The sequence below is a fragment of the Acomys minous genome (genome assembly GCF_964271855.1).
Source record: "Acomys minous genome assembly, chromosome: 6".
Classification (NCBI taxonomy): Eukaryota; Metazoa; Chordata; class Mammalia; order Rodentia; family Muridae; genus Acomys; species Acomys minous.
Genome location: NC_140487.1, coordinates 68,018,845 through 68,043,201, shown reverse-complemented (window position 1 = coordinate 68,043,201; position 24,357 = coordinate 68,018,845). Strand labels below are relative to the sequence as shown.

At 45.9% G+C, this 24,357-nt stretch overlaps 1 protein-coding gene across 5 annotated transcripts; it reads right to left on the bottom strand.

Annotated features, from left to right (window-relative positions):
- Window positions 1–685: 685 nt before the first annotated feature.
- Window positions 686–24,224, bottom strand: MKRN1 (makorin ring finger protein 1). Of its 5 annotated transcripts, none has more exons than XM_084785230.1 (8): window positions 23,816–24,224; window positions 11,641–11,769; window positions 8,665–8,894; window positions 7,601–7,827; window positions 4,097–4,311; window positions 3,330–3,373; window positions 2,659–2,797; window positions 686–2,323 (listed from the first exon to the last, which is right to left on the bottom strand). In XM_084785230.1, exons 1-8 carry the CDS (start codon window positions 23,998–24,000, stop codon window positions 2,182–2,184), a joined length of 1,311 nt encoding a protein of 436 aa, XP_084641356.1. In that variant the 5' UTR covers window positions 24,001–24,224; the 3' UTR covers window positions 686–2,181. The 5 variants fall into 5 exon arrangements, with proteins under 5 accessions (XP_084641356.1, XP_084641352.1, XP_084641354.1 ...); XM_084785226.1 differs by having other exon boundaries at window positions 3,263–3,373; window positions 23,816–24,221; XM_084785228.1 differs by lacking the exon at window positions 23,816–24,224 and adding an exon at window positions 23,496–23,745 and having other exon boundaries at window positions 3,263–3,373.
- Window positions 24,225–24,357: the final 133 nt, after the last annotated feature.

Sequence of the window (24,357 nt, the reverse complement as noted above, 5' to 3'; positions counted from 1 at the left end):
CAGTTCACTGTCTAAGAATGGAGAAGATGACAAGCTGGTGGTCAGCGACAGTGATGTGACAAGTCAGGGCCTCCACTCTCAGGCCTCCGCCCAAACCTCTGGCATATTCTTCTCACCGTTGCTTTCTTCTTTCTTTTTAAAGATTTATTTATTATTATGTATACAGTGTTCTGCCTGCATGTACATCTACAGGCCAGAAGAGGGCATCAGATCACATTACAGATGGTTGTGGACCACCATATGGTTGCTGGGAATTGATCTCAGGACCTTTGGAAGCGCAGGGGGCACTCTAACCACTGAGCCATCTCTCCAGCCCTCATCTCAACTTCTCACTCAGTATTTTCATTTATGCTACTAGGGACTGGATTCTGGATTTGTTTTTGTTTTTCAAGACAAGGTTTCTCTGCGTAGCCCTGGCTGCCCTGGAACTCCCATCTGTAAACCAGGCTGGCTTCACACTCAAGTTCCCCAGTGCTGGGATTTATGGGATGCACCACCACTGCCCAGGCACTGGTTACCAGGCTAGACTGCGGTGAACTTGTGGAGGAAGGCTGGCTGGGCGTCTTGAAGAGACCCACCTCTCTCAAGCCAGTCTCCACGACTGAGAATCAAACGACTGATAACTCTGAGAGCTGTGGTTTTGAAAACGGGTCAAACACAAACAAACAAACAAAAAAAACCAAGCTTTTTGTTATTTTTAATTGTTTTATTTGGGAAAAGTGCTTCTTACAAAAGGGCAGCTGCAAAATACAGAGTCCTCTGCAATGATGACGCGTTTTCTTAAGTGAGAGGACGGGTGGGTTCCAGGGAAGCAAGGCAGAGGGACAAAGCTGAGCATCTCCCAAGTTATTCCAGGAAAGAGCAACAAAACGCAAAGGTGAAATTTCCACCAAGGAATCCTAGCAACTTAACCTTTGCTTGTCCTGTGGGTGGCCACACCCTCCCTTTTCTTTAGTGGGAAAGGGGCTTAACACTACTGCAAACTAAGGTACAGTCAATACCTTAGTTTGGAACCTACCTCTCTACCACCAAAGCCCAGGGAACGAGGCAGACACCCACAGAAACAAACACTGAAACGCACAACAGGCCCCCTCAAACGAGGACAAAGGTTTTCCCAAAAAGTGCCTGGAATGAAAAGGTTAGACCGTAAAACATTCAAAACATCAGTGTATCCAAGACCCAGCGTGTACTGACAAGTGGACAAGCAGGTCATTTGACCTCTGTGGCTGATCCAATTTCTCTAGCGTACAGACTGACAGAGCTACATCCTGCTATATTAACAACTACTACTTGGTCCTTTAAGATCTACGTGCCACATGTGGCTGAAACCACCAAGCCACATCTGCCCACCAAGGCTAAGAGTCCTGCACCTACGCACGGAGGGGAAGCTGCCCGCCTGCTCCCTCACGCTCACCCGCCAAGTCTTCCGACGACCCTTGGGACTTAACTGCCGACTCTGAATGGATGGGACGCCACTACATCCGTCTGTGTTTGTAGATTTTTTCTCATCTTAACCTCCACACGTTTGTACCTGGTTCTGGTTACCCAGTAGTAGTATTCCTTATGTGCAACTAAACAAGAGCCCCAAACCACAGGACAAGCACATGTGATGGGGATACAGGGTAGGGAACAGATAAAAAGCCACAAAGATGCAGACCTCACAGAAACTTCGAGAACCCTCCTACATCTTGTGCAGAGAGCAACTTGCCAACTTAGATCCCTTTTTTTCCCAATTGCCCCTATCGGACCCCAAAGCACAGCCAGTGCTTTTTCCTTTGAACCTGGGGTCTCAAAACGAGTGTGCAAAGTCCATGAACATAACCTGGCTGAAAACAGATGACGCAACAAACCTACACTAACTGTCTGACAGTTAAATTCATGTTACAAAAAAAAAAAACTAACTTTAAGATTTATTTTTGTAACTTTTGAAACAGAGAAAACAACACACTCTTGGGGAAAGGTGAGGGGGAGAGGAGCAGGCCCTGGGTAGTGATCACGACAGCACCTGGAGTTTGAGAGGCCTGCCTAGGAGAGCCACACGCACTGCCACACAGCACAGGGGACAGCTACTGTCTGAGGCTCCGCAGACCAGTTCACACGCCACGCAAAGCTGCTATAGATCCAAGTCATAAAAATCCTCCAGCTCATCGTGAAACAAGTCCCACTCGTCCTCAGAGTCTGTCAGCTCGTCGTCCCCACCTGCAGCCAAAAGCATAAGCAACATCTCGCCCAGCTCAAAGGTGACAACCTCCTCTTCGTCGCTGTCAAAGGGGTTGTTCTCTCTCTCCTCAATGAGCTCCCAGAAGTGGTTCCTTCGTTGGGCCTGTAAGAAACAAGGCCGTGATAGGGGTGGCACTGTCAAGCAGTGTCTTCTATCCCGTTGCTTACAAGGTGAACCGTGTGGCCCAGAGGGGCATGACGAACCAGACTCCTCACTTGGTCCACACCACCATGCCTCCTCCTTGACTAATACAGGCCAACATCATAGGGGGTTTCTGAGCACTTTCCTTTCCTACCCATCCCGGTTTTATGAGGTCTGACTCCTTTACTCTTGTCTCCCTCCCAGGCCTGGATGTCATCAGTCCCCTAGGCGAGAAGGTGCGGGTTCCAACTGACACCGTGCTATTTCCCCTCCTTTAAAGAAACAGTGAGAGTTACCCGGTATCTGCTTGACGGTCCCACTTTCTGTTTCTGTGGCTCCTCTCTACGGCCGTCAGGGTACGCATGCTTGTAAAAACAGTTCCCTCCAAATGGGCAGCTCCCACGTCCTTCATCAAAATACCTGCACGCCTTGTTGCTGGAAAGGAAAACATCGCAACCCTTAGTCACGGTGGACTTCAGGTCTGTATCGACTATCATCCAGGGCTTTTCTTTAAATAGGGGCAGAACCAAGGGGTCTGTGCAGAGACCCCCGAGATGTGCTCTTAGAAACCTGTACACCACACACTGACTAGAAATATCGCTGCTTAATTAAGTGTACATGGATTACCAGCACTAACGCCGAGTGAGAAATCTTTTACAATCTCAAAGCACAAGAATGTCTAAGACTCTTCCGACCTGGGGTGAGGCAGAAGCCCCTCCACAGGCTTTAGCTAGAGTGGAGACTTCACTGTAACAGCCCCTCAGCTCACACCCGAGGACGGTGTTAAAAGCAAGAGACATACTGGGCAAGCACTATGGGGTGACAAGGTAAAGAAAGGGCAGGAAGGAGGTAGCACAGAGCGCAGTCCTGTTCTATCGCAGCGAGCCAGGCTGCTCATACCTCATGGCCTCCTTGTATTTCTGAATGAGTTTCTGCTTCTCTTCTTTCTCCTCCACCCAGTACTCACTTGGAATGACAAAGTTAGATGTGATCCGGCATTCGGGGCAGGACCTGGGAAACAATGAACAGGCTGCAATGCACGGTCCCCTCCCCGTGCCCGCTCTTTAAGACACACCCTGGTGTGTCACCGAGACTTAGATTAACTGACAGGCACGTGAGCATTTTCAGAAAGGGATTCCACACAGTCACAGCTGATCCTTTCTTTGGAGGGAAGACAAATGCCTTCAGAAATCAACTCAATGGCTAGCCAGTTTAAAAAAAAAAAAAGACTTAGATAAAAAACAAAAACAAAAGAAGACATTTCACACAGACTCCTTCTTTCATTTAAATAAATTTATTTCTTGTAACTTTGCTCTGTTTTGATTATGTGGCTTTTGTTCAGTTATGAGAACAGTTTTTAAAGGATGGTGAGTTATTGACTAGCTTAATGGATGGAATAGGAAAGTGGAAAATGTAAAACGCCAGGAAACATACATTCAGAGCTAGATACGTTTGTTCATGAAGCCTAAACTGTCTAATCCGTTAAACACAATCTCCTTCAAAAGCATGAAGACTTTACTAACTGATACACAGGGTTTCCTCATTCAAATAAAACAGACAGACCAACTAACCTAGCAGCTAGCTAAAGTACAAAGGAGAAATCCTAATTCGAACACCCAGGTTTGTGATAAAATACATGCACTTAAATGCGGTCCTTCTGTTGGAACTTGGAACAAGATACTAAATTCTTCCCGAAAATAGAAAGCACAAACGAAGGTTGGGGAGGAGTCTCACTTTATGATCTTGCTCTCAAATTGCTTAGCACTTCTCCACTTGCGAATGCACTTGAGACAGTAGGTGTGGTTGCAGTTGGAGAGGATCCCAAAGCGGCGCTCGCTGGGGTTGGCTTTCTCATAGACTACCTCCATGCAGATCCCACACACCATGTCCTTGCTGCGCTGCACAGCAAAGGAGAGCTCCATGTCCTTCTCATGGGCCTCAATGCAAGACTAGAAGGAGGGAAAGAAGGCACAGTTAGGCCACAGCAGTCCTGAGACCTCACAGTCAGTGGCCCACCAGGACGGTTTCCAATCTGACCTGGAAAAGGCTTTGTTATAAGCACAGGCCCACACCAACACTGTGGCACTAACATCATTATAGTCAAACTGGGGGGGAGTGATGGGGTGGGGGAGAACAGGACAGCGGATGTAACGACTCAACTTTCAAGACTCAAAAGTAAGAGCACTGACTGCTCTTCTGTCCTGAGTTCAATTCCCAGCAACCACATAGTGGCTCACATTCATCTGTAATGAGATCTGGTGCCCTCTTCTGGCCTGTAGGTATATATGCAGGCAGAGCACTGTATACATAATAAATAAATAAATCCAAAAAAAAAAAAAAAAAAAAAAAAAAGATTTGAAAAAGCATCCAATTCTCCATGCCCTCATAGACCTGTATCCCTACAATTCTCCATCAAAGCCACTATCAACTTCATTTTGTTTGTTTCTTGGTGGAAAGTCGAAACACTAGGATTAAAGCCTTCATTTCAAACTTGTCAGGATACTGTTTGGGAGGTGGAGGCAGAAGGCCAGCTCCATGCTACCTACATGAGACCTTGTCTCAAGTGAAAAATAAAAGATAGCCAGCTTTTAACCGCAGCATCCGAGAGGCAGGGGCAGGCAGAGTTCTGTGAGTTTGCAGCCAGCCTGGTTTACAGAGTGAGTTCCAGGACAGCCAGGGCTAAGTAGAGAGACCCTGTCTCAAAAATAAAAACCAAGAACAAAAAGATGAATACTAAAATAAATCTGAACATGTCCTAGATGGCAATTATGCAGGACACATTATTTCCATATGCCTTTAAGGGGGTGGTTTCAGTGGCTCATACTTAAGCATGCGTACTCTCAACATTCAGGAGGCAGAAGCAGGAAGAACCCAAAATTTGAGGTGCAGCCAACCTGATATAGGCCAATGAGCTCCAGGTCTGCCAGGGTAATACGAAGAGACACTGTCTCTCAAAAATTAAACACCTAAAAACAACTACTGAGACAATTCACTCATTTAAATAATTTCTGGTACTTTCAGAGAAGTACAACTACTATTATTTGATAGTAAAGGTTTATCTTTTAAATTATGGGGTACCAATGGAGTCCAGGAGTTGGCTCTGCGTGGACTGGAGTTACAGGGGGCTGAGTCACCAGATGTGCTCTACAAGAAGGCTAGGCTACCTCTCCAGCCCCATTTATCCACATGTGCTCACTATCCCCCCGCAACTCCAAACTCAACAGTCACTCACTTCCCTTCAAAATTTCCACCCGTGGGCAAACCACTGTTCTGTGGTGTGCTAATCCAATGACTTTGAGACCAGCTTGACTGACATTCTATTTCCAAGGTTACATTTAATTTTATTGCTGAGTGATATTCTGAAGTCTCAGCACCTATTTTTTTTACCCATCCCCAGTCTGAGACTGCATGAATAACGTACGCTATTATCAAAGGGCACAGGCCACACAAGCGCCTCAGAATCGCCCTCTGACTTCTACAGATGGCCATGGTACGTGTCAGCACACATGAAACAATAAACTTAAGAAGAAAGCCGAGGGCTGCAGAGATGGCTTGGCAGTTAAAGGCCCTGAGTGTCCTTCAGAGGACCTGGGTCAGCTCTCAAAAGCCACAAGGCAGCTCTCTATAGCGCTTGTTCCAGGGGACCTAACAGCTTCTTCTGTGCTCTGTGGGCAGAGCATGCACACACGGTCAACAGACATGCACACCCAGAACACCCAAACATGCATAAAATGACAGACAATGATCTGTAACCTCAGTGGGCATAAAATGACAGACAATGATCTGTAATCTCAGTGCACTGCCACTGCCAATGTAAACAGGGCAACACTACATAGAGCCAGCCAGGTCCCCAGCGTGCTGAGCAGAATCACTAGCTAACCCAGCCACAACACTTCCAAAGGGCCAAGCCCTATAAATGGCTTAGTAGGTCAGACACCAAGACATCCAAGACAGGGCTGGCCTGATGAATGGCTTAGTAGGCCAGACCACCTGCCCAGCCTAACAAGCTGAGCTGCCCGGCCCAACAAGCTGAGTTCAAACCCTGGGTTCCACATTGTGGAAGGAGAGAACTATCACCCAGGCCGTCCTTTGACCTCTACACGTATGTGCTACCTTCCCCACAATAAGTAAATAAATGTAAAAACAAATTTAAAAGGCCAAGATAAAGACATATGCTCACAAAAACAAAAAAGTGTACACAATGAAGCAATCCAATTATCCATCTACTAATTAATAGAAAAACATAGTACTGGGGCTCAGAAGATTATTCGGTCAGTGCACTGTTTATGGTACAAGCATGGGCGCCTGGATTTGGACTCTCAGCAAGCATGTGAAACGCAGGCACAGCAGGTGCACCTGCAACCTCACAATGAAACATGGAGATGGACAGCTAGGTGAGCTCCACACTGAGTAAGGTAGAGGACAAAAGAGGAAGAAGACACCCAATGTTAACTTCTGGTCTCCATGGAAACACCCACATGTAAACACACATACAAAGCATGCAACAATGAAGTATGAACACATACTTCAACAAGGAAAACCTTGAAAGCATCATCGAATGTGAGGAACCAGTCACTGAAGGCCACGTACATGATTCCAGGCAAAGAATCAGCCAAAAGTAGAGGCCCTGTTGCCAGGGTCTCAAGGAAAGCAGAGTAGCTGACTAAGTGGGCATACGGTTTCTTTAAGGGATGAAGATGACCTAACTTAGAATTATGGTAACGACCATACAATGCTACAAATATATTAAAAAGCAATGAAATATGCATTTCAAAAGAATTGTAAGTACTATAAATCTCAGAAAAACTGTTAGTAAAAAAGGATGAAAAAACAAAACAAAACAACAAACAAAAACAAAAACCCACCTTGAAAAAAACCAAGAGTCTAGCAGGGCATGGTGGTGCACCGCCTTTAATCCCAGGACTCGGGAGGCAGAGGCATGCAGATCTCTGAGTTTTAGGCCAGCCTGGTCTACAAAGCGAGTACAAGACAGCCAGGGCTACACAAAGAAACCCTGTCTCGAAAAAACAAAAACAAAACAAAACAACCAATAGTCTGAGGTTTTGGAAACAGAACTCTTTAGGATGTACTGCTCTTCACAGCCTCCTGCCCTGGGCCTCCACAATGCCCAGATTACATGGAACTATCTTTGACAAAACACTCTAAAAAGCCCTGGAAGAAACACACCACTACTTATTGGTTCCTCATACTTAGTACAAGCTTCCTTTGAGCACTTACTTTTATGTGCTGTGACCTCTGGGCAGCATCCATTGGGTGTAGGACCTGCAGGCCACACATGTCACAGGAGTCTCCGTGGAGATACACACAGTTTTCCCCATAGCGACACTCTCCCACTGCAGCATAGGGGCAAAGCTGCTTCTTTGTCTCCACCGCAGCTGGCTCCTTCTCTGACTCTTCCTTGGTCACTGAGCCCTGCGGGGGTACTTCAGTGCAGGAAGGGGCAGCTGAAAATGTTTAAGATGGTAGTAAAGGTCCAAATACATAAAGTAGTTATGAACTATAAGGTAACAGAGAACAACAATACAAAATAAAATAAAATAATAAAATAAAATAAAAACACTTTAACGAAACCTAAAGTCAGTCTACTGAACATTTTCACTTCCTTTCCCCCTTGGTTTTTTGAGACAGGGTTACGCAGCCCAGGCTGGCTTAGAACTTGCCCTCTACCTACCTCTGCTTACCCACTGATGGAATTACATGCACACACCACCACTGCCCCGCTCTGTTCTGTTCCTTTAGATAACATCTGAGTAACTCAAGGCTGGCCTTGAACTCAGCAATCCTCCCACCGCAGCCTTCTCTAAAACTGGTAATACAGGTGTGGGGCACCAAGCCCAGTTCTGTATGTGAATTTCTTTACAAGCAAAGTGCAGTGTTAGAAGGAACTATTATAAAGTATTAGTAGGGGTAGAACCACCAGCTGGAGAACCAGGAGTTCAAGGTCACGCTTAAGTACTTGAGGAATCTGAACTGTAGAAGTGTGGGCTGAGTGTACTGCTGAGTGGCAAAGCATCTGCCTAGCATGTGCAAGGCCCAGGGTTTGAACCCAGCACCACCAGGGGCAGGCGGGGGACAGCATTCGGAGACAGTCCAGTTTTTAAACATGAATTCATTTTATTGTAGTTCAAAAATTTCTTTTACTTCATCTGTAAATTTTAGATAATTCAATCTAAAGTGTTGACAATAGGTTAAGCTCAAACACTGGAAGCAGGACACCTGAGTCACAGTGGCCTGTCATTTAGCCCTCTGGCTGCACTTTACAGGGTCCTCACAATACTTACTACGGCCACAGTATGGCTGCCCGGGGACAAACTCAATGGCATTCACCCAGTCCTCAGAACCTGCTCCTACAGTTGGAAAGCTTGGGTTTCTTGACTCAGCTTCGTCTGGATTCATTTCAGCAAGTGATCCAACTCCAGAAGAGAGACTTGAGGAAGCAGCAAGGGATGGTTTTGCACTCAGATCTGTAGCAGTCACTTCTTCCTGTTTCAGTGGCTTGCTGTGTTCATATCTGACACATACGCAAAAGTAAACAGTTACTGTCCGACTGACTACGTATTGTCCCCGCAAGTTTGAAACCTCAATGTGAACACAGACATGAGCGGGAAGCACCAGGGAACCTGTCAAGATTTATGTAGCTCTTGCTGGCTTCAAATGCATGGGTCCTCAGGCCATAGCCCCTCAAATGCTGGGGTTACAGGCATACCAACATACCTGGCCTTGTTCTTTTCAACCCTGCAGTGCTAGGGATTGAACCCATGGCCTTGTGATGCTAGGCAAGCTGTACCCAGGAAGCCTCACTGTGATGTCATATTGCTGATCAAGGCATGAGACCAAGACTCAGGAAAACTTTGTAAGGTCAAGCACAACTGGATCGTGGGACATACCTACAGTGTCAGCTATCTGGGAGACTGAGGCAAGAAGATTCCATGTTTGAGGCCAACCTAGAAAACTTGCTGAGACGCTGCCTCAAAGGAATTGTAATAAGTAAGGGTTGCCCTGTATAGTCCTAGCACTTGGTAGCCTAAGGATAAGGTGGATTACTACAAACTTGAAGCCATCTTCAGCTACAAATTGAGTTCCATACCCCCCCTCCAAAAGGCAGACTAGAAGAAACAAAAAACAAAGATAGAGCTAAACATGTTCGAACAATTAACTTTTTTGTTTGTTTGTTTGTTTTTTAAGACAGGGTCTCTCTGTGTAGCCTTGACTGTCCTGGACTTGCTTTGCAGATCCACCTGCTTTTGCCTCCCAAGTGCTGGGATTAAAAGCGCATGCCACCACTGCTCGGCGAACAATGAATTTTTTTCTCACAACCTGGTAGTTAACAGTAACTATCTTCCAAGTTCTAGGAAATGCATCCTCTATCGTAAAATCAGTATGAATGACGTTTCTAAGAGAGAAGAATGTTTTGAAATGAGCACTAGGTAAGCCAGGTCATAGGAAGTGTCTCTGCCCCTATGCTAGAGATTGTGTTTAAAAAAAAAATACAAATAAGCAAAACCAAAACTCTTTATTGTAAGATTATATATTCAAAAGTAAATAGAACGAACATGAGTGTGTGTGAAAGACAGGCCCATTGTGGTGGCGCACACCTGTAATCCCAGGCAAGCAGAGCTCTGTGTTCAAAGCCAACCTGGTATGCATAGCAAATTGTAGGCCAGAGCTATATAGTAAGACTGTCTCCCAAATAATAAATAAGACCTAGATTATCAAATCCACCTAATGAGACAATTATTTCCTTCTGCATAAAATATGGAATAGATACCAGGAAGGATAAGAAAAGCAAGAAAGCCAGGCATGGTGGCGCATGCCTTTAATCCCAGCACTCGGGAGGCAGAGGCAGGCAGTTCAAGGCCAGCCTGGTCTACAAAGGGAGTCCAGGACAACCAAGGCTACACAGAGAAACCCTGTCTCTGAACCCCCACTCCCCCCCAATAAAGCAAGAAAAGAAAAGCCAATCTAGCATATGAAGATTCTTAAACCTACTACAATCGAGTCACTGACAGCTAATATAATAGGATGTCACAAAATCACCCAATTCTTTCCTATGTTAAGTGGTGAGTTAATGCTGAGAAGACATAAGTATCAAGTTTTCTCCCATATTCTGTATTAATATAGTGTAGCTTCCTATCTAAAGATCTTCCATGAGGACTAGCAGGATGGTCCAGTGGATAAAGGTGCTTGCCATCAAGCCTGATGAACTGAGCTCAATTTCCGGGACCCACACGATAGAAGGAGCGACTCTTCTATGCTTCTAAGCTGTCCTGAGCACCTCGCCTTTCCTGCATTCTGTCTCATGGTCTACTCTCCACAGCTCTCTGCTCTCTCTCCTCAATTTCCATTCCCCTCTGAGTCACTGTGGACTGTGACTCAATCCACGGAAACTGTCCTGCAAAGAACTGCCTGCTCATCAGAGGATGCTGTCCTAACAATAGCCCCTCCTTAGGCACCGTAACTGCAAAAGAGGAACTATGAGGCTCAGATGCCAAGGGATCCATTTTATGAGGGAGGGGGCTTACTTTTACCCCATCCTTACTTATTGATTAGTTTCCTAACAAATACAGGTAAGGATGTCTTCCAAGCATTTGAACCCATTAGCTGACTAGCAATGTGTCCGTCTGTCTATACCCAGCCGTCCGTGGTTCTGATTCTGGCAAGCCTTCCCTAGTGCTGGGGTTTCTGTCCTTCCATCCACCCATCTGCATGTGCTACAAGTCTTAGCTAGTTCAGTGGTTTCAACCATATCCAAGACTCTTCTACAAAAGTGGAGCCCAATAATTCCCCTTTCACTGTGGCTTTAGTGAAAATGATGGTGTGTAACTTCTGACACCAAGTCATAAAAAGACGTTGTAACTTTTGCTGAACCTTCTTTGTCTGCTAGCAAAAACTGCTTCTCAAATCAGAAGCAATTTGGGGAACTATGTACAAAGCTACTGGAATTGTAGTGTACAAAGCTACTGGAATTCCACACTTTATTCTCTCTCTCTCTCTCTCTCTCTCTCTCTCTCTCTCTCTCTCTCTCTCTCTCTCTCTCTCTCTCCCTCCCTCCCTCCCTCCCTCTCCTTCCCTCTCCCCCCCCCCCCCCCGGACTGTCATGGACTCACTTTGTAGACCAGGGCTAGCCTCAAACTCACAGAGATGCTCCTGCCCCTGCCTCCTGAGTACTGGGGTTAAAGGTGTGCGCCACCACACCCAGCTTTGATTTTCATTCTCTAACCCACCTTTACCCAGGGAGTGTATAAACAAATCCTTACCTGCAGCGGTCTCCATATACACAGTACCCTCTTTGAAAATACTTGCACACTACACCATATGGACTGTCAGAGAGGTCATGAGAGTAGCGACAGTTATCTCCTTCCTTACAAACCCCATGCATAAAATATCTGTAAGACAAAGAACCAAACAACTACATTAGAAGACTAAAGCCACCTCTCAAGGAACTCATTACTACTACAGTCTTCCAGCAGCTTCACAACTGTAGCAACAAACACAGTCTACGCCGTGTGGCCAGAAGATCCATGTGGGTCTACAGTAGGCAGCACCAGACCGAGCCACCCCTGGCTGCAGCACCACTCTGTAACAAGACTACAAGGAGGTCTATATCTGTTAAAAAACAAACCTACGATGGCCAGGTATGGTGGCGCATGCCTATAATTCCAGCACTCAGGAGGCAGAGGCAGGTGGATCACTGTGAGTTCAAAGCCAGCCTGGTCTACAAAGCGAGTCTAGAATAGCAAGATCTACACAGAGAAACCCTTCCTCAACAAAACAAACAAACAAACCTACAATGATTTTTCCCAGCCTTGATAAGAATGAGCACCAGTAGATGAAGAAAAGCCACATCACATACTTATCAGGTTTTTGATTGGCAACCTATAGACGAACAAGATTTAAAAGGGCTTAAGGAGGCACTAAACAGTGATGGCTTACACTCACCATATGTCAAACAGATACTTAATAATTTCAACATTGGAGAGATTTGATACAGGCAACCCAGAGCGGGGGCCCCCAACTACAGTGGCTGGCATGGTGGAAAGATGAGGCCTCACGTATGGAGCAGCGCAAGAGGACTACAGGCGTTGACATTGTCAAAGATAAGTTACTAGGTTAAGGTTAGGAGCACAAGTTACCCTTGATGATGCTGTCCTAGAACAGTGCTGAATAATAGCCTTGAATGCTTGGGACAAGGTTGAACAACAGGGGCAAACTGAATCATTTACAAAAATAACTAAAGGTTCAAATAAAATGTTTACTGACTTTTTGCAGAGAATAACTAAAACTCTAAATAAAGCTATAGAAGATTCACATGCTAGAAATTCTATTTTCATCTCTAGCTTTTGAAAATGGTAATGCTGAAAGTAAACGGGTTACTAGACCCTCGAGGGCAAGATCTACACCTCTTCATGAGTGGGTTAAATAAACTCCTGCAGGCATAGAAATCCTCATGATTCAGCTATAGTTGGACAACCAACTACAGGAGACATCAGAACACAGGCCTGCCCACTGCTGTGGCTGTGAAAACTCAGCTCATTCCCTAAAGGATGGTGAACAAACCATTCCTGAGCATAAATTCTTTTAAGATGGTAATAAATTCAGGGAAAATTTTTCCTATAAAATGTAAAAGATGGGGAAGGAATGGTCATGTGGCCCATGAATGAAATTCTTTAATTTTGGAAAACTGACAAAGGAGCTATGCTCAAGGCCCCATGAAGCCTTATGTTTCCTGTTCACCAAAAAAGGGTTATTCTAAAAGACACAAGAAAATTCAAGGTCTGATAAGATAAACAGGGCTACTGAAGACTTAGAAAGGCCATTTAATGGAGATAAAGATGCTCCTACAGATAAAATAAAAGGTGCTGAAGATACTAAAAAAAAACAAGTATTTTAGCAAATTATAAATGATAAAGAGGCCAAAGTTAAAATTACAGTTAGATGCCATTGAGATTGAGGGGTTACTGGATACTAGGGCAAATGTAGTAATAATTTCCCAAGATTCCTGGCATCCAGCTTGGCCACTTCAAAAGGTATCTATCTACACAGTGCCTAGGGATTAGATAATTGTCTCAAATAAAACAAAATGTGAGGTGGCTTAAAAATGTACAGTACTAGAAGGCCAAATAGGAAAACTAATATAGCCAGAAACTCTTGGGGAAGGAATCTGTTACAGTAATTGAAAACTCAGAATAGCACCTCTCCAATTTCAGATTAAAGTCAGAAAACAGGTGATAGTCCTGATAAAAAAAAATTAAGATTATTAAAAAGCAGTATCATGGGCTGTAAAGATGGCTCAGAGGTTAAGAGCACAGGCTGTTTTTCCAGAGGTCCTACGTTCAATTCCCAGCTATCTATAGTGAGATCTGGTGGCCTCTTCTGGCATGCAGTTGTACATGAAGACAACATTGTATACATAATAAATAAATCTTTAAAAACTAAAAATTAAAGAAGGCTACTAAAGACAATTACAGACTGTCCATAAACAAGATACAGCAGGGGCCAACTTTATATTGGAGAACCACTGCTGATAAAACTCCTACAGCCTTTCCAATAAAGTTTATGTTGGGGAACCACTGCTGATAAAACACTTAAAGCCTTTCCGATAAAGTGGCTGACTGAACAACCTATTTGGATTGAACAATGGTCTATGACTAAAGAAAAATTACAGGCACTAGAAGAGCTAGTCCAAGAACAGCTAGATGTTCAACATATAGATGAGTCCAACAGCCTTTGAAATTCTGTATTTGTCATCAAAAAGAAATCTGAGCCGGGCATGGTGGCACACACCTGTAATCCCAGCACTTGGGAGGCAGAGGCTGGTGGATCCTTGTGAGTTCAAGGACAGCCTGGTCTACAAAGCCTAGTCTAGGACAGCCAAGGCTACACAGAGAAACCCTGTCTCAAAAACAAAACAAAAGACAGAAAAGAAATCTGGAAAATGGAGGGTGTTAACAGATCTCAGAGTAATTAATAAAATTATTCAGCCAATGGGAACTTTACAGTCTCAAATCCCACTGCCTTCTTTGTTACCTCAGGAACGGCCTATTATAGCGATTGATCTACAGGATTACTTTTTCACAATTCCTTTACATGAACATGATAGGGAGGTTTGCTTTCCTCAGTACCTACTTTTATTAGAAGCTGCCCAATAGTGGTATCATTAAAATTTTACCACAAAGAATGTTAAACAGTCCTACCTTGTGTCAATATTTTGTGCAACAGCCATTGGAGATAACTCGTAAGAAATTTCCTCAATTCATAATTTACCATTATATGGATGGTATCTTATTGGCTGATTCAGATATGAGTGTATTAGAAAAGATTTTTGGTGAATACAACTGTCTTGTTGGGAATTAAAGATTGCTCCCCCTCCAAAAAACAAAACAAAACAAAAACAAAGAGGAGATTCTATTAGTTATCTAGGATACGAAATAGGCCTACAGAAAATTAGACCACAAAAAGTATAAATCAGAAGAAACCAATTAAGGACTCTTAATGATTTTCAACATTTGCTAGGAGATATTACCTGGCTGTGGCCTACAATTGGTTTGACTACCTAAGAGCTAAGTAAGTAGCCCAAGAAAGTTATCAGTTGAAGCTGAAAAGGCTTCTCTGGAATTCAACATGGCACCACCACCCCAACATTTCCTAGACATGTAAACAAAGACCCTACTAAACCTACCTAATACCTGTTTCTACTCTATTGATAAAGGGAGTGGAAAGCATGACTTGTAGAGCCCCTCCATCCATCTGCACATCACTCCGGCCAGAGTCCAAATCCTATTCCCTTGCCCTCTGAACAGGATAATGAAGGTTACTTTTGGTATGCCAGAGAAGATGACTGGTGTAAATATAGTTGGCCTTACAGTGGCCACAGCTGCCTGAGAGTACGGGGAATGTTCAACACACTCCAGACCCCACTCAGCCAAATACTGTGGCACACTGAGGAGCGCAGTAGTACAAGCACACACTACACACCACTTACAGAAGAGCTGAGTTCAGTTCCCAGCACTCAAGTCAGATGGCTTACAACTGCACGGAATTACAGCTCCAGCGATCTGAGGCCTCTCACCCATGGGTACCCACACTTTTATGTACACATATCCACAAACTAGCAATTATCTTAGAACAAAGGGTTGGGAGTACAGCTGAGTTGCAGATTACTTGCCTAGCATATGTGACGCCCTGGTTTCAAATTCCAGCAAAGAAGGGGGAAGAAAAAAAAAAAGAACCAAAGAAACCAGGTTCCCTTGCAAAAGCAGCAAGTACCAGAAGACATGAAATCATCTCTCCAGCCCGGCCACTCTTTCTTTCTCTTTTAGGACAGGGTCTTGCTGTCCTTGGCCTCCAGAAGGCTGGGATTTAAGATGTGTATCATCTTGCCTGGCTCTAATGTGTATAGTTATATACCTCATATCTCAGATGATATTTTAAATTCCTAGTGAGGGAGGCAGGCGTGGTGGCATCTGCCTTTATAATGCCAGCACTTAGGGAGGCAGAGGCAGACAAGTCTCTGTGAGTTTGAGGTCAGCCTGGTCTACAAAGTGAGTCCAGGATAGCCAAGGCTACACAGAGAAAAGTCTGTCTCAAAAACAAACAAACAAAAAATGTTAGAGAACACCATGGTCTATTTTGCATTTCCTATGGTACCTAAGTGCCATGGTATATCATACTATCAGTAAGGGAATTTTTTTTTCTCGAGACAGGGTTTCTCTGTGTAGCCTTGGCCGTCCTGGACTCACTTTGTAGACCAGGCTGGCCTCGAACTCACAGCGATCCGCCTGCCTCTGCCTCCCGAGTGCTGGGATTAATGGCGTGCACCACCACGCCCAGCGGGAATTTTTTTTTTAAAGATTTATTTATTATGTATACAGTGCTCTGCCTCAAAGTACACCTGCCCGCCAGTAGAGGGCATCAGATCTCATTATAGATGGCTGTGAGCCACTATGTGGTTTCTGGGAATTGAACTCAGGACCTCTGGAAAAACGGCCAGTGCTCTTAGCCTCTGCGCCATCTCTCCAGCCCCAGTAAGGGAATTAAATGTGCCTAGGCAGGATAATCTACAATGCCATCTAAATAGATGATGCATATAGTATCCACTTCTCAAAAAATACTAAATGAGAAAAAAACCCTAATGTTTGACACACAGAGGTGACACCTGTAATCCCAGACATTTAGAAGGCTTAATTACAAGGATTACTTAAGCAACACTTCAATATTCTATCTAAAAAAAAAACCCAAAAAACAAAAACAAAACAAAAAACAAAAAAACAACCAACAAAAAAGAGGGGGGGGGGAGAGTGAGAAAGGCCTGTTGGTACAAGCCTTTAAACCCAGTACTAGGTACTAGGGAGGGAGGGTGGGGAAGCCCGAGGCCAGCCCGGACTCGGTCAACCAAGCAAAACATAGCAAGAGCCTGCGGTAACTATTTCTTTAAAAAAGAGGTGAGGGGGGAGATAAAAACAAATACAAAAGCCAGGTATGGCTCCTGTTAGTCTTTCTGTTTGTTTGTTTTGTTTTTTTGAGACAGGGTTTCTCTGTGTTAGCCTTGGCTGTCCTCGACTCACTTTGTAGACCAGGCTAGCCTTGAACTTACATCTATCAGCTTGCCTCTAGAACAGGCTAGCCTTGAACTTACAACTATCAGCTTGCCTCTGCCTCCCGAGGGCTAGGATTAAAGGCGTGCGCCACCATACCCAGCTCCTGCTACAGTCTTAAGCACTCTGGTGCTAAAACAAGGGGATTACTGAGTTCAAGACTGGCCAGAGTTTCTCTGTGTAGCTTTGGCTGTCCTGGAATCGCTTTGTAGACCAGGCCAGCTTTGAATTCACCTGGATCTGCCTGTCTCTGCCTCCCAAGTGCTGGGATTAGAGGCGTGCGCCACATCCAGCGACAGCTGTGCACTGGTTGTGCATGCTTAGGAGGCTGGGAGACCAAGACAGGCAGATCTCTGGACTATAGAGTAAGTTCCAGGACAGCCAGAGCTGTAACACAGAGAAACCCTGTCTTGGAGGAAAAAGAAAAAAAAAATTTGAACTGTTTGAACTGAACGTGGTGGCACACACCTTTAATCCCAGCACTCGGAAGGCAGAGGCAGGTGGATCGCTGGGAGTTCGAGGCCAGCCCGGTCTACAAAGTGAGTCCAGGACAGCCAAGGCTACATAGAGAGACTCTGTCTTGAGGAGAAAAAAAAAATTACTGTTTGAAGCTGGGCGTGGTGGCGCACGCCTTTAATCCCAGCACTCGGGAGGCAGAGGCAGGCGGATCGCTGTGAGTTCGAGGCCAGCCTGGTCTACAAAGTGAGTCCAGGACAGTCAAGGCTACACAGAGAAACCCTGTCTCGAAAAACCAAAAAAAAAAAAAAAAAAAAAAAAAAAAAAAAAAAAATTACTGTTTGAGAACTGGAAAGATGTCTTCAGTGGTTAAGTTCCAGAGGACTGAGGTTTGATTTCCAGTGCCTGTGGTGGCTCAGCTGTTCTGACAGCCTCTTCCGGTTTCCATGGTCATTGGGCATACATACAGGTAGCACAGGTATACATTCAGGGAAACACATAAACCAATTCAAATAATCTACAGCTTAGAGGCTGAAGAGAGGGATGACTCGGTGGTGAGAACGTGTACTGCTCTTGGAGAGGCCTTGATGCTGATTTGCAATACCCATCTCAGGTGCTGCACCGCTACCTGTTAACTCCAGCTCCAAAAGCACTGGATGCCTCTGGCCTCTGTGAGCAACCATTCACGTGGATATACACACACGCGCATGCACACACACAAAAAATAAAAATGAAAATAAATCTTGTCGTTTCTCCATATTGACTTCCAGGCTAGCCAAGGCTATATAGTGGGTTGAGGTTGTTTCTCAAAAAAAAAGCCAATAAACAAATACTGTCTTCATTCAACGATCAAGGCCGCTGGAAAAAAAAAAAGAGACTGATTTCACAGGCTCGCTCTAAAGAGATGAAAGCCAGCCTGTTGGTGGCAGCATAGCGCAGCTTCTCAGCAGAGGCGCTTGTTTCTTAGGCGGCACAAACAAAACAAGGAGAATTCCAGCATCAGTAGTAGCTGATGAGAAGTGAGATTAAGCAATCAAACATGCATGCTGGCTGGCTGAGGTGGGCTATACCTTTAACCCCTCCGCTGACTGGGAGGCCAGCAGGGTCTATAAGGGGGAAAGCGCCAGGCCCGCCAGAGCTACACAAACAAAGAGCACATCCTTGGGCTGGCTAGGTGGCTCAGTGGCTAAGAGACAGCACTCGCTGCCTCCGCAGGGGCGCAGGGGACAAAGGTTCCATCACTTGCATCCATATGGTAGCTCAAAAACAGTTTTCAGAGGCTCTTAAGCCCTCTTCTGGCCTCAGTGGCCACAGGTATACTTACAGGACAGATATATACAGTCAGGCAAACACACACTAAAAGTAAATACATCTCTTTAAATAAAGACTTATTGATTTTACATGTATGCGTTCTATATCTGGAGGTCACCTGCAGGCCAGAAGAGGGCATCAGACCACATCATAGATGGTTGTGAGCCACCATGTGGTTGCTGGGAACTGAACTCAGCACCTCTAGCAGAGCAGACAATGCTCTTAACCACTGAGCCATCTCTCCAGCCCATAAATAAATCTTTTAGAGCCCTGTTTAGTGTGCAGAAGTACATGCAGACAAAATACCCATATACATAAATAAAACTTTAAAAGCCCGAACATTCTTTACTAAGCAAATAACTTTATTTTATTTTGGCTGTCCTGGACTCACTCTGTAGACCAGGCTGGCCCGGAAGCCGTGGAGATCTGCCTGCCTCTGCCTCTCAAATGCTGGAATTAAAGGCGTGTGCACCACCACCCGGCTAAGCAAGTGACTTTAAAGAGGAATATGCCTGAATATAGACTTGGTCAGGGTGCAGAGATGGCTCTGTGAGTTAGTGGCTCCCAGCACTCACCTGGGGCAGCTCACAACAGCTTGTAAGTCCAGCTCAGAAAGGGGGGATGCTGCTGCCTCCACGGGCACTTGCATTCTTACGCAGACATCTACACATGCATTCTCTCAGAGAAAGGTGTTGATATCAAGCTCATGGAAAATACTTACAATAAGGTACATTTCTGCAGTGAACTTAGTGCACACTCAATGTTTTATTTGCTGAATGTCTGAACAAGGTAGCCCCAGAAAGATGAGCACATTTTAATAAGTCTTTTCCCTTTAGCAACTTGCAAGTGTATTTTTTTTTAAACCATAGGATGAGTGAACAGATGCTTACATGTAAGCAGTTCCTACATTTTAAAGATTGTGTTTATTTTGGGTGTATGTGTGTTTTTGTCGGCTTGTCTATCTGCACTGTCTGCCAGCAGTACCCAGAAGGGCCAGAAGGGGGCGATGGATCCTCTGGAACTAGACTTAGTTCCTAGTCACCAGGCAGGGGAAGCACATCTGGCTCCTCTGTAGGAGCAGCAAGGAAGTGCACTTAACCATGAGCCATCTCTCCAGCGCCATCATACTTTTTAAAAATGAAAGCAGAAAATTCTTAGAGTCATATAAAGTAAGTTTAGCTGGGCATGGTGTGCACACCTTTAATCCCAGCACTGCTCAAGGCCAGCCTGGTCTACAAAGCCAGTCCAGGACAGCCAAGGCTACAGAGAAACCCTGTCTCAGAAAAACAAAAAACTAAGTTTCGTTTTAACTCTATCAGTATCAATGGGAGTGTATACTAACACTCTATGAGGGCGGGGAGGAAACCCTGCAGGGATGAGACAGCAGAACTCTACTTCTCTCAAAGCTCAAAGCCTGGGACAAAGACTCACAGTTGTTACTCCTTTCCTCAAAAGAGAAAGACTTTTAAGAGAGATCACATTGGCAGCTAGAACAGAAAACAAGGTCAGCATTTATGCCCCAGGCTTCTCAAATCACCTGTGGTTCCTATCTGTTGAGGCAGGATCACCCAGGGCTACCAAGGCTGCTCTGGTCAAGACACCATCCTGTCTCAACCTACTGACTAGCTCCAGAACAGGCGTGTACAACCGTGACTGCTCTGCATGCCACCATGAGGGCTTCTGCAAATTTTCAGATAGGCTTAAACATGGACCGGAGAGATGGCTCAGAGGTTAAGAGCACTTGCTGTTCTTCCAAAAGTCCTGAGTTCAATTCCCAGCACCCACCTATAATGAGATCTAGTGCCCCTTTCTGTCCTGCAGTTGTTACGTGCAGAATATTGTATGCACAATAAAAAATCTTAGATTGGCCTAAAACAAAACTATGTATGGAGAAGAGCATTTCTTTGATCCTAGTCCTCTAGGACTGAGTTCAAGGCTAGTCTTGTTTACGTAGACGTTCTAGGTAGCCAGAGCTATGCAATGAGGCACCATCTTGCTGGCCTCCTCCAAAATGCACGGGGTTTTAAAACACACAAGCATGGAAGCTTGAAGCCTTTTCCTTTTTATGGATGTTGGATGGGAAGTTACTATCCATAGCCCAGGCTGCTGACAAACTCACTGTGCAGCTAAGAAATGCCCTGAACTCATGTTTCGACAGCTCCACCCCCCAAACACTATTACAGGTGTGAGCCACCATGAGTGGCCTGCAGCTCGTGTCTTGTTTTGTTTTTAAATTGTTGTATGTGAATACATGTTGGCATTTTTGCCACAGTGCATGTGTAGAGAAGAGGTTGGAGGACAAATAACTTCTGGGGAAATCACAGCAAACACTTTTACAGCTAAGCCATTTTGCTGATCCTAAGCTTGTATTCCTTTAAAGCTTTTCATACTGTTTTCTCAAAAAGTTTACCTCATCTATGTAATTTTTTTTGAGACTGAACCTCCTTTTGTAGCCCAGGACTGGCACATAAATTGCCACATATCCCAGGACTTGGGAGGAAGAGACAGGCGAATCTCTGTGAGTTGGAGGCCAGCCTGGTTTATAGAGTGATTACAAGACAGCGGAGCCTACACAGAGAAACCCTGTCTTGAAAAACAAAACAGAACACCTCCTGAGCCAGAATACTCAAAAGAAAAATTTGCATGTCTGTACGAATGCTCGATCAGTAGAGGAAGCCAGATGCCCTCCTCTATTGTCTTCTGCTCTACACTAACCCTGGAACTCACAGTGGGGGCTTTTACCAGGATGCTAGGGATCAGAATTCAGCACCCAGGCTTAAGCAGAAGCACTTTGCATCCAAAGAAAAAACCTTTTTAGATGTTAATGTAGTAGTTCACAAACTGCTCCAGGAAACACCTAAAAAAAAACCCTATAAATTCAATGAGCCTCAGGGAGCTGGGCTTGGCCCATGCTTGTACCCTTGTATTTAAAGTCAAGGTCACACTATGATAAATGAGACTCAAAAAAAAAAAAAAAATCAAGACCTTAAATGAGCACAGTGGGGCAGACCTTTAATCTCAGCACTAGGGGAGGAGGCATCTCTGAGTTAGAGCCACCAGGACAGCCAAGGCTACACAGAGAAACCTTGCTTCAAAATAAGTAAATAAATCAAACTTTTAAATGTGAAAAAGATCTGGAGAGGAACTAGAAAAGAGGAAACAGGGGAAAGTAAAAGGGAAGCAGAGGGAGCCGGTTATAATCTCAACACTAGATGTAGAAGTGAAGTCCCAAGCATTCTGGGCTGTACTAGCGTCTGCATCACACACACGCCGACACACTCCTCAGAAGGGGGAGGAAAGGGAGTGGCAGCAAGACTTGGCTGATAAAACGATTGCTGAGTTTGATTCCCGGAACCCACATGAAAGTGAAAGACAGTAACTATGCAATTTTTAGTCCACCTCTCCACAGGTGCTCTGTGGCCCGGGGATGACGGCCACCACCACACACACCCCATAAACACACTATATAATTTTTTCCCCAAAAGGAAAATGTTAGCAGGGTAGTAGTGGCACCCATCTTTAATTCAAGCACTTGGAGACAGAGAGAGGCAGGTGGATCTCTGAGGACAGAGTCTGGTCACCTGAGCTAGTTCCCAGACAGCCGAGGCTACATAAAGAAACTTTGTCTCAAAAAAATATTTAAAAAAAAACGTTGAAACAGTATTTTGTATGGAAATCTTTGTGAAGGTGCAGGCATCTGACAGGATGATAAAGAAATCAGTAATGTTATTTGGTAATGGGTATTCAGGACTAGACTAGAGAAAGATGGCACAGGGGGGGGGGGAGGAGAAAATCAAGGTATTTACATATTCACTTATGAGCCTGGGTGGAAACACTTGTTATCCCAGCACTAGGAGGGCAGAGGCTGGAAGAAAGTGTTCAAGGCCAGCCTGCTCTATGTAGCAATTCTAGGACAACCAAGGCTGTTGGACCTTGCCTAAAAAAACAAAAGACCGAAGGGAAAGCTTTAATCTGACCTTATAAAATGTGCTACCATAAAGACCGAAAGGCTGGGAATTCTCCAATTTCAGGGTTAATACCAACAGCATTAGGAATAATAATAGCCTTTTGCATTTGCTATAAACTGTCCTAGTCAGGTGAAAAGTGGTATTTTCTTTGAATTTCTTTTTAACCGACAGAAAAGCTTACAGTCTCTCCTGGTGGCTAAATCAATATAGCCGGGTGTGGTATCATTTCACCCCTGCAATCCTGCACTAGGGACAGGCAAAGGCAAGAGGATTGCCGAAAATTCTAGGGTAGTCAGGACTATATAGGTCAAGCGGGACTACACGGGACTGTGTCAATAAAGCACCCTCCACCCCCCAATTGTTAAAACAACAAATACCCTCCAACATTTATAGTTGGGAAAAATTTCTTCCGTGCGTACTGTATAACCACCCCCTGATCGTACATTTTTCGGATAATTTCGTCTCGCTTACCAAACCAGAACCAAGCCTCTCTCCTCGGATCTCCTTTCTCGCAAAGAGGAGCGCCGCACAAAGGGACAGTAATAATGACAGTTCATAAAACCAAGGGTGGTGGCTAACGCCGGCTCCGAACGCTCGGTTCGGAGACAAAGCTCGGAACCGCCAGCCACCGACTACATACAAAGGCACACAAAAGCGGCTGCTCCCGGCGGGGCGGGGGTGAACGGCGCAGAGCAGAAAAAGACGTTACAAACGGATAGCGCAGCGCGGAGGGCCCGGGGCCGGCCGAGCTCGCCGGGACCCTGGGAGGATCTCAGGGCGCACCGAGGGTCGTTGGAGCCCGGTTCACAGCGGCGAGCTCGCGCCGCATCCCCGAACCTGTGGCGATGGAGGCCGGAGCGGGGACACCGGTCCTCTCCGCACGCACCGGAGCGCCGCCGGGAGAGGGGAGGTGGCGGGAGCGCCCCGCAGTCCGAGCCCGCAGCCTGAGACCCGCAGCGATCCTGCGGCCAACCTCTGCAGGGGGCTGACGCAGCGATGCTATCCGGGCGGCTGCGGCTGCGACGCGGACCCCGCGACGCCCGCCTCCGCCTTTTGCTCGGCCCCGCAGCCCCCGCCCTCCGCCGCGCCACGCAACGTCCTACCTGCAGGTGACCTGTTTAGTCCAGCCGCCGCCGCTGCCGTCGCTGCCGCCGCCCCCTCCTCCCGCCCCCGGGGACAGGGCAGCGACTGTGGGGATAGGGGTGAGGGAGGCCGCTGCCACCGCCGCCGCTGCCGCTCCTGCTCCTGATGTTGTGGCTGTTGTTCCGGGAGCCGCAGCCTCCGCCATTACTGTTTATCCCACACAGCAATGGCCCCGGAACTTCCGGGATCACATAGTTCCGGTCCGGCTGAGACGGAGAAGACAGCGAAGGGAGGGGAGAGGAGGGAGGCTGAGGAGCCCGAGAGCTCCCCGCCAGCCCCGCGCCGCTACTCCGAGTCTCCGAGCGCTCGGGTCTCGGGAACTGCGGGCTCCACCGGCGTCCGTAGCCCTCCTCCGGCGTCGCTGATTGGTGAGAGCCCAGGCTCCGCCCGAAAGGGGCGGGGCCGCGCTCTCTGGCCAGGTGCGCTGGGATGCTCCAGATCCTAGCTGTCAAAGGACCACAAGCAAGGACCGTCCTCAAAGCTACTATGGCTAATGAAGTAG